This window comes from Anomaloglossus baeobatrachus, chromosome 5, assembly GCF_048569485.1.
Source record: "Anomaloglossus baeobatrachus isolate aAnoBae1 chromosome 5, aAnoBae1.hap1, whole genome shotgun sequence".
In the NCBI taxonomy this organism is placed as follows: Eukaryota; Metazoa; Chordata; class Amphibia; order Anura; family Aromobatidae; genus Anomaloglossus; species Anomaloglossus baeobatrachus.
The window spans coordinates 61,315,654-61,326,043 of record NC_134357.1 but is presented as its reverse complement, the minus strand read 5'-3'; the positions used below and the strand labels follow the sequence as shown (position 1 = coordinate 61,326,043).

At 42.6% G+C, this 10,390-nt stretch overlaps 1 protein-coding gene across 1 annotated transcript in view; it reads left to right on the top strand.

The window, feature by feature from the left end:
* Positions 1–6,863: 6,863 nt before the first annotated feature.
* Positions 6,864–10,390, top strand: part of LOC142312625 (homeobox protein vex1-like) — a 39,590-nt gene continuing 36,063 nt past the window's right edge. The window contains exon 1 of the mRNA XM_075351621.1: positions 6,864–7,197. Within this exon, the coding sequence (XP_075207736.1) occupies positions 6,864–7,197 (334 nt within the window). The remainder of the gene's footprint in view (positions 7,198–10,390) is intronic.

Below are 10,390 nucleotides of genomic sequence, written 5' to 3'. Positions count from 1 at the left end.
CCTGGATAGTCCAGGGCGTCACATTAGCAACACCAAAGGACCAGGACCCGTAACCAAGGAGGAGTGGATACTGTGCAGAAGGGCAGATTGCAAAATACCCTGTGACGACCTGATAGGCCAGGGCGTCACACATGCACAGATTTAGTATTCGGTGAGTTTTTTTATCTCAGTATTTGTAGCCAAAACCAGGAGTGGAACAAATCAGAGGAAAAGTATAATAGCAACACGGGCACCACTGCTGTATTTCTTACCCATTGCTGGTTTTGGATTACAAATACTAAGGTAAAAATATCACCAAATACTCAACGTGTGCACGTGGTTTGAGAGATCTTCGAGTTTCCCATTCAGCGGACATGGAGTACTGACTCGGACGATGGATCGGAGTCTGGCAAATCCATCCATCCATCTCTATATGCAATTCATTGTTAGGCTATGTGCACACTTTGCTTTTTTACATGCGTGTCTGCAGCATTTTGAACTGCAGCATTTTGAACTGCAGCGTTTAAATGCCAAACTGCATGCGTTTTGATTTTCAACCAATGTCTATGGGAAATAGGGCTTTCTTGTGCGCACAATGCTGTTAAAAACGCTGCGTTTCAGTTGCAGAAAATTTGACAAAAACTCAGCGTTTAAAGAAGCAGCATGTCAATTGTTTTTGCCATTTTGTCAGCAATTTACTAACATTAGAGTCAATGAGAACTTTCAAAACGCATTCTACATCAAAATCCTAGCGTTTTACATGTTTTTTTGATGCAGAAAGCATGATTTTTTCACAAAATAAACGCATGCGTTTTTGACTTTATAATAAGGGCATAATATGTCCCTTTACACACACACATAGTCCGACAATTAAATTAATGAAAATCCATAATTTAACCTTATTTTATGCATACATATTAAAACACAGTTATGATTTTAATAAAATTAGTTATTTTGTGTATGATTTTCATCATGATATTTGTTATAATTTTTTTCCGTTTTTTTCCAAAGTGTTTGAATGTTTAAATGTTATTTAGTAGTAAATTTGTATTCAAAACGCATCTGACTTTAAGCAATGAAAAAGCATGTAAATCGTGGTAAAAACGCGGCTAAAACACAGTAAAAACACTTGCACACGTTGAGTATTTGGAGAGGCTTTTTTTACCTCAGTATGTGTAGCCAAAACCAGGAGTGGGTAAAAAAAAAAAAAATACAGACGTGGTGCCCGTGTTTCTATTATACTTTCCCTCTGATTGTTCCACTCCTGGTTTTAGCTACAAATACTGATGTAAAAAACTCACCAAATACTCAACATGTGCACGTGGCCTAACAAAGAGCTTCATATAGAGATGGGTGGATTGATATACCAGACTCTGGTTCATCGTCCGGGTCAGTACTCACTGTCCACTGAATGGGAGACTCGAAGATCTCTCAAGCCATGTGCAGACATTGAGTATTCAGTGAGATTTTTACCTCAGAATTTGTAGCCAAAACCGGGAGTGGGTGAAAAATTCAGAAGTGGTGCCGATGTTTGTAATTTTACTTTTCATCTGATTGTTCCACTCCTGATTATGGCTTACAAATACTGAAGTAAAAAACTCACCAAATACTTAATGTGTGCATGTGGCCTTAAGCTTCTCCTATCAAACAAACTTGAAAAACAGACGGCACCCGGATGGCATTCAAGAGCTTTTCAAGTTTTTCACGAACATCATAGACTTATACTGGAGTGTTTGATCCAAGACTAGGATTACAAAAAAGACAAGTCCCATTTTTGTTCTTGTGGACCACACACAAAAAACACACAAAAAACACACAAAAAACACACAAAAAACACACAAAAACTCAGATATGTGAACAGTCACAAAGACTTAAAGGCTTCCTTCAGACATCCACGACTTGTTGTGGTTCACAAAAAAAAGAGTCATCAGTGTTTTTGATCCGATTTTCATCAGTGTTTGATTCACTTTTTGTCACTTTTGGAAAAATGTATTACAAACCTTCTTCTATCTAAGGCTGGAGTCACACTTGCAATTAACGCGAATATTTCGCATTGCACTCGGACCAATGTTAATCAATGAGGAAGCTCCGATCTGTTTTTTTTTTCTCAGTCCAAATCGGACTGAGAAAAAAATCGCAGCATGCTGCGTTTTGGTGAGTTTCACATGCGAGTCACTCCAATGAAAGTCTATGGTTGCGTGGAAAAAAACGGATGTCACACGGACGGCACACACACCATCCTAGTGACATGCATTTTTCTAAATACATTTATCGCATGTTGCAGAAAACACTGGAAATGAGTGAGGTCTGTCGATGTCGGTCAATCTCTATCTCTGTCAGTCGGTCTCTCTCTCTCTGTCGGTCCCTCTGTCTCTGTCGGTCTCTCTCTCTCTCTGTCAGTCTATCCCTCTCCCACCCTCTCTCATAGTCACCGATCCTCAATCACCGGCGCGGCGCTGCACGGCTGTCACAAAGCTCAGGCGGCTTTTCCTCTTTTGAAAAAGCCGGACACTCATTATTCCATCACATATTCACTGCTTTCCCCGCCCACTGGCGCCTATGATTGGTTGCAGTCAGACACGCCCCCACGTTGAGGGACAGCTGTCTCACTGCAACCACTCACAGCTGCCGGTGGGCGGGTCTATATCGTGCAGTAAATGAAATAAATAAATAATTTAAAAAAAACGGCATGCGGTTCCCCCCAATTTTCATACCAGCCAGGGTAAAGCCATATGGCTGGAGGCTGGTATTGTCAGGATGGGGAGCCCCACATTATGGGGAGTCCCCCACCCTAACAATATCAGCCAGCAGCCGCCCAGAATTGCTGTATCCATTAGATGCGACAGTCCCAAGACTGTACCCGGCTCGTCCCGAATTGCCCTGGTGTGGTGGCAATCGAGGTAATAAGAATTTAATGGCAGCAGCCCATAGCTGCCACTAAGTCCTAGGTTAATCATGGCAGGCGTCTCTCCGAGATACCTTCCATGATTAACCTGTAAGATAAAGAAAATAAAGACATACACCAAAAAATCCTTTATTTGAAATAAATGACAAAAACAACACCCTCTTTCACCACTTTATTAAACCCCCAAATACCCCTCCAGGTCCGATGTAATCCACAGATGTCCAACGACGCTTTCAGCTCTGCTACATCAGAAGCTGACAGAGAGCGGTCACAGACCACGACCGCTCTCTGTGAGCTCCCCGCAGCAACTGAAGTGAGTCGCGCTATCAGCGATGACGTCACTCAGGTTACCTGCAGCCACAGATCTCAGCGGGAGGACTTCTGCTGTGGCCGCGGGTAACCTGAGTGACGGCACTGCTGATAGCACAGATCACTTTAGTCACTCAGGGGATTTGCAGTCACCGGTGAGACCTTCACTGGTGACCGAAAATCAGGCCATGACACACAGACAGAGCGGCGGGATGACAATGAAGTCGGGTGAAGTTCATCCGACTTCAATCTGATCCCGCGGCTCTGTCTGTGTCTGCTGTCAGCGGCCATTCAGCTCTGCTACATGGCTCTGTCTGTGTCTGCTGTCAGCGGCCATGTAGCAGAGCTGAATGGCAAATGACATAGCTGCTGAGAATAAAAACGGATCCTATACGGATCACACACGGATTGCACATGGACTACAATCATGAGAAAAATCACAGAATCGCATTGCTGTTGCATTGCACACGGATCAACACTCGGACAGAGCTCATGCTACTTTCTAGCACGAGACTCGGTCCGATTTTACACTCGCAAGTGTGAGTCCAGCCTTATGCAATGTTAATGACGGATTGTTCCCGGATGTCATCCATGCTCTGTCCCTGTGATTTTCACAGCCCCTTAATCTTGTATGGGAAATTTTGATCTGTGTCTGTGATCAAAATCAAACAAATATCCACAATTGTTTTAGGGTACCGTCAGACTTTAGCGACGCAGCTGCTGCGTCGCTACATGGTCGCTGGAGAGCTGTCAAACAGGCAGATCTCACCAGCGACCAGTGACCAGCCCCCAGCCAGCAGCGACATGCAAGCGACGCTGCGCTTGCACGGAGCTGGCGACTGGAAGCTGCGGACACTAGTAACTAAGGTAAACATCGGTTATGGTTACCCGATGTTTACCTTAGTTACCAGCGCACACCGCTTCGCTTAGCGTGTGCAGGGAGCAGGAGCCGGCAGCACAGGCAGCGTGAGAGCTGTGGAGGCTGGTAACGAAGGTAAATATCGGGTAACCACCTTGGTTACCCGATGTTTACCTTGGTTACAGCTTACCGCAGGCTGTCAGACGCCGGCTCCTGCCCCCTGCACATTCAGGATTGTTGCTCTCTCGCTGTCACACACAGCGATGTGTGCTTATCAGCGGGAGAGCAACAATAAAAAAACGAACCAGGGCTGTGTGTAATGAGCAGCGATCTCACAGCAGGGACCAGATCGCTGCTCAGTGTCACACACAGCGAGATCGCTAATGAGGTCACAAAAAACGTGACTCAGCAGCGATCTCAGTAGCGATCTCGCTATGTGTGAAGTACCCCTTAAGGTGGTGTCACACACAGCGACAACGACATCGCTGCTACGTCACCATTTTCTGTGACGTTGCAGCGACGTCCCGTCGCTGTCGCTGTGTGTGACATCCAGCAACGAGCTGGCCCCTGCTGTGAGGTCGCCGCTCGTTGCTGAATGTCCAGCTTCATTTTTTGGTCGTCGCTCTCCCGCTGTGACGCACAGATCGCTGTGTGTGACAGCGAGAGAGCGATGAAATGAAGCGAGCAGAGAGCAGGAGCCGGCATCTGGCAGCTGCGGTAAGCTGTAACCAAGGTAAACATCCTTTACCTTCGTTACCAGCCTCCGCCGCTCTCACGCTGCGAGCGCCGGCTCCTGCTCTCTGCACATGTAGCTGCAGTACACATCGTGTAGTTAACCCGATGTGTACTGTAGCTAGGAGAGCAAGGAGCCAGCGCTAAGCAGTGTGCGCGGCTCCCTGCTCTCTGCACATGTTGCAGAACAGCGACGCGTGTCGTTATGATCGCTGCTTCGGCTGCTGTGTTTGACAGCTAAGCAGCGATCATAACAGCGACTTACAAGGTGACGTAACAGCGACGTCGTTTTCGCTGTCGTTTAGTGTGACCCCAGCTTTAGTCGGACACAGATCAATGGGTACCTATACTATGAATAAACAATGGGGGGCTCATTTGGACCTAATGGAAGCAGCTTATACCTATAATGTCCTGGTTCTCCTGCTTTTTCTCTATCCAGACTGTACTCATAGTATGTAAATGTTATCATTGAGTCCTAATTTGCACCCTCATTTGGTTTAAGTGGCTACATACAGACAAGTCCCCTTTGAAGACCCTAATAAATCTCACTTTTTGACTTTCTTCAAACTGTTTACATAAGTAAGATCCCAGCCAGTTGCAGATCATTGATCTGTATATGTGTGATTGCGGTGCCAGATTATCCAGACAATCCCTGATTTCTGCTAACTGAGGTGTTTGCAAGGGGAGGGGGTGATCCCTTCTTGCTCTAGGCTTAACCTCTTCCTCTCTGGATAATATAGACTCTTCAATACAAGCTAAACCCGCCCAGTATAGTCTGAAGGCTTGGAAAGAGTTGAGAAGAATGGTTTGCAACTGAATCCTTATCAGGAGATCACCTGAGAGTACCAGTTTTCTTTCACTAAAATGCACAATTAAGTGTTTGATCTTGTTCATAAAAACATTAAGCTTTTGACTTTGAAATGCACACATTTGCCAGTCACTCTCAATGGCAGGTCCCTCATTTCCTTCCTTAATAAACTACATTAACATGATGCCCCACAAACACACCATGGCACCAGAGATCAGATAAACCTGTCTGTCTCCAAAATCTTTTTCCTGTCTCAGGAACCTGCAGAAAATAATTATATATCTTAAACCAGTATCGACCCCAATTTACTATCGCACCATTTCGTAGAGTTGAATAGTTTCATCCGGGTTCCAGTACAGCATCAAACTAAATGCATAAAATTATCAAGCCATGCCCAAAAATTATATTAGAACCTAAAGTATCTATTCAGATACCTTGAAGCCTCAGATTTAAGGTGGCTTTACACACTGCAACATCGCAAACGACATCGCTGTAACGTCACCGGTTTTGTGACGTAATAGCGACCTCCCCAGCGACATTGCAGTGTGTGAAACACATCAGCGACCTGGCCCCTGCTGTGAAGTTGCTGATCGCTACAAATCGTTCAGGACCAGTCTTTGGTCCTTTGTTTCCCGCTGTGCAGCATGATCGCTAGAAAGTCTCAGTGTGTAAAGGGGACTTTACAGCGACTTCGTTAGTGACTTCCCTTTCAAAAAGCTGCTTTACAACGTCCCCAATGACTAGCTAGGTCGTTCTGCAGGTCCGGATCGCTGTTGCGTCGTTGGCCAGGTTTGCCTGTTTGAAAGCTCACCAGCAACTCACCAGAGACTTTGTAGCGATCCCGGACACGTTGGGATCGCTAGAAAGTCTCAGTGTGTAAAGGGGCCTTTAGTGTCTCCTAGTCAGTCATTATAATTTGATTTCAATGACTCTGATAACTTATCTGGAAACAATGAGTCCCAAAATGGTTTAACAGCAATAACATCAAGTTATCTTCTCCTTAAAGGCTGGTGCCATTAATTGGCAGTCCTATAATTGAAGGTCAACCTTAACATGGTACCAGTAACTCCTGAAAAAAGGGATTAGGAGGATGTGACAGTCCACTGACAATGGAAATTACAGTGACACCTAGAAGCCTATTGTGGTAGACATTATTTCAAGTGTTGACTCATTACAACCCACCCTGGTCTCCTGGCTTTAAATATGCCTGGCAGAAATCTACATGGTTAGTTGTACATTGGACAAGGAACAGAAGACATCTTAGACCTAGGATGGAGACAAGATATTTCTCAGTGGAATGGCTTTCAGAGAGCAGTCACAGAACCACCAGCAATGAAGCTGAAGCCACCGCCACCAGCAATGAAGCTGGAACCATCGTCACCCATGAAGGCAATGCCACCCAAGGAGCTACTGCCACCAGCAATGAAGCCAATATCTCAACCAATGCTACACATTTTACTACACTTCCCAATGTGGATTTATTAAGACGCAGGATGGACCAAGTTTTTAATCAAGAGGAGGAGTATAATTTCTCATTGCCATCAGAAATGGAAAATCACATTGAAAACAAAATTGCACTTTCTCAAGGTCCAAGCACCTCACAAGGTAAGGCTCAACTATTACTTAAGTTATTACCTTCATTCTGGACTTCCTATATTTAAAAACTTTTTTTATTTCAACCATTAAAAATAAAAAAAAACTAAGAATCGCTGGTCAAAACGTGTAGGTCAGTGATTCTTTTTATATATATATATATATATATATATATATATATTTTTTTATTATTATTATTATTTTTTTTTTCTTTTTAATGGTTGAAATGAAAAATGTTTTTAATGCAAGAAGTCCGGAATGCCATTCCATACTATTATTGCGGGAGCTGGATTTTTTTTCTTCTCCTCTGGAATACTTCCCCTGTGTACCGCACCCTTGGCTGTATTATCCATTCAAACACTTAGGGCCAGTGCCCACACTGTGTAGTTTTGACATGTATTTTCAAAAATCTGCATGTCCATTGTGAAGCCAGCAAAGTGTATGAGAATTCAGAAGTGCTGCGCCCACGTTGCTTATTTTCCCCTTGCATATTTGGTGCAGATTTGGTGCAGAAAAAAAAGAAATCTGCACCAAATACACCAGGGAAAAATACTCAACGTGGGCAGAGCACTCCTGAATTCTCATAGACTTTGCTGGCTTCACAATGGACATGCAGATTTCTGAAAAGCTGCATCAAAATCCGCGTCAAAATACGCAGAGTGGGCACAGGGCCACAATGGACTGGTGAGCTGACTGCCCTCTCTTTTCATCTGGGTAATTGTGCCTGTATTGATTGTTCTGTACTTATTGTCTAGATGTTTTATACTCACATTGGATAATATTTGATACTTTTGTATCAAACGTTCCATAACACTAATGGATTCTTTCACACACTCATGTAATTCAGTCCCATGTCACATCACAATGCACCTTTCCTGACCCCGAGTGTCTTGGCTAAATATATTTCTTAGGCTATGTCCGCACTTTGCGTCGTCCTAGTTGCAGTTCTAAACGCATCCTCTGGCAGAAATTGCTTTTGCCAAAGTTGCTTTTGACCACAAAATTGCGGTAAATACGCGTGCGTTTTTACCGCGTTTTATCCGCGTTTTTAGCGCTTTTTACCTGCTTTTCCATTGCTTAAAGTCAGATGCATTTTCATTACAAAGGCACTACTAAATAAAGTTTTGACATACAAACACTATGAAAAAAGGGGGAAAAATGAAAATATAATTATTTAAATCATAACAAAAATAGTTATATTTAATATAATTATAGCGGTTTTATACCATTTATCGCTATAATTCCAATAAATTAATATCTTTCATTAATTTAATTGTTGGACTATGTGTGTGTGTAAAGGAACATATCATTCCATTATTTTGATGTCCAAAACGCATGTTTTCTGCAGCCAAAAAGCATGTAAAACGCTGGAATTGTGATGTTGCTTGCTTTTTACAACTTCTCATTGACTTCAATGTTAGCAAAACGCAGCCCAAATGGCAAAAACAGTTGACATGCTGCTTCTTTGAGCGCATTGTTTTTGCCATTTGCGTTTTGAACTGCAAAGCTGAGTTTTTGCCCAAATTTCTGCCACAAAAAGGCTGCAGTTTGAACTGCATAGTGGGCACAAGAAACCCAAATTCCCATAGACTTTGCTTGAAAAGCAGAACACATCCATTTTGGCATTAAACGCTGCAGTTAAAAAAGCAGGTAAAAAGCAACGTGCGGACATAGCCTCAGACAGATTCAGCTAAGTATAGAGGAATCTGCTGACACCTGTGGTGGTAATTTTTTTTTTTCTCCTAGGTAATGGTACTAAAGAAAAGTTGACCTTGTGCACCTAGCCTACAGTATATGGTGGAGGCTCAATCTATACTTTAAGACTAAGACCGCACTTTGCGTTTCCACCTGCGTTTCTGCTGCTTTTTTGGTCCGTTTTGAGAAGCACCTTTTTCATGCTAAAAGGCATGTGTTTTGATTTTCCAGCAAAGTCTATGGAAAATGGTGATTTTCAGACCGCACTTTGCATTTCTAAACGCTGCGTTTAATTTGCATATTTTGTGGCAAAAACCATGCGTTCAAAGAAGCAGCATGTCAGTTGTTTTTGCCATTTTGGGTGCGTTTTGCTAACATTGAAGTCAATGAGAAATGGCAAAAACCAAGATTCCTTCAAATTCCTGCGTTTTACCTGCTTTTTATGTGCAGAAAACATGCGTTTTGGAATTCCAAAACGCATGCTTTTTGGACATCAAAATAATGATTTGATATGTCCCTTTACACACACACATAATCCGACAATTAAATTTAAGAAAAATATGCATTTATTGCTATTTTAGCGATAAAATGTATATTACCGCTATAATTTTATGAAATATATCTATTTTCATTATTTTTCCCATTAATAAAGATCTGATCCTTTTTTTTCCTCTTTTTTCATTGTGTTTGACAGTTTAAACTTTATTAGGCAGTGTCTTGATGTTCAAAACGCATCTGTCAAAACGCAGGTGAAAAAGCACTGAAAATGCATCAAAAACGCGGTAAATACGCATGCTTTTTCAGCGCTAAAGTTCTAAAAATGGCAACTTTAGGCAAATCAATTAAGCCAAAAACGTGCGTTCTGAACTGCAAGTAGGAGAACGTAAAGTGCATTCTTAGCCTTAGGGTATGTCCGCACGTTGCTTTTTACCTGCTTTTTTGCTGCTTTTTCAACTGCAGCGTTTAATGCTAAAATGGTTGTGTTCTGCTTTTCAAGCAAAGTCTATGGGAATTTGGGTTTCTTGTGCACACTATGCTGTTCAAAATGCAGCCTTTTTGTGGCAGAAATGTTGGCAAAAACTCTGCTTTGCAGTTCAAAACCCAAATGGCAAAAACAATTGACATGTTCCTTCTTTGAAAAGCAGAGTTTTTAATACATGTAGTAGTAATAATATTTACTCACTTCTATAGCGCCATTAATTCCACATCGCGGCTCACAATCTAAATTCCCTATCCATATGTCTTTGGAGTGTAGGAGGAAACTCACGCAAACACAGGGAGAACATACAAACTCCTTATATTGTCCTTGGTGGGATTTGAACCCAGGACCCCAGCGCTGCAAACTGTACATAGATAAATGTCTAGACAATTGTTGGGCTCATGTTGTATTCCCCCAAGTACTGGGCTCAAAATCATGAACAGCATTTAAGTGTCAGGGCTGAGGTCACTATGTACTGAACAGTGACTAAAGCCGCGCCTATTATATTCCCTGACTGTAGCAAGGCTTTCA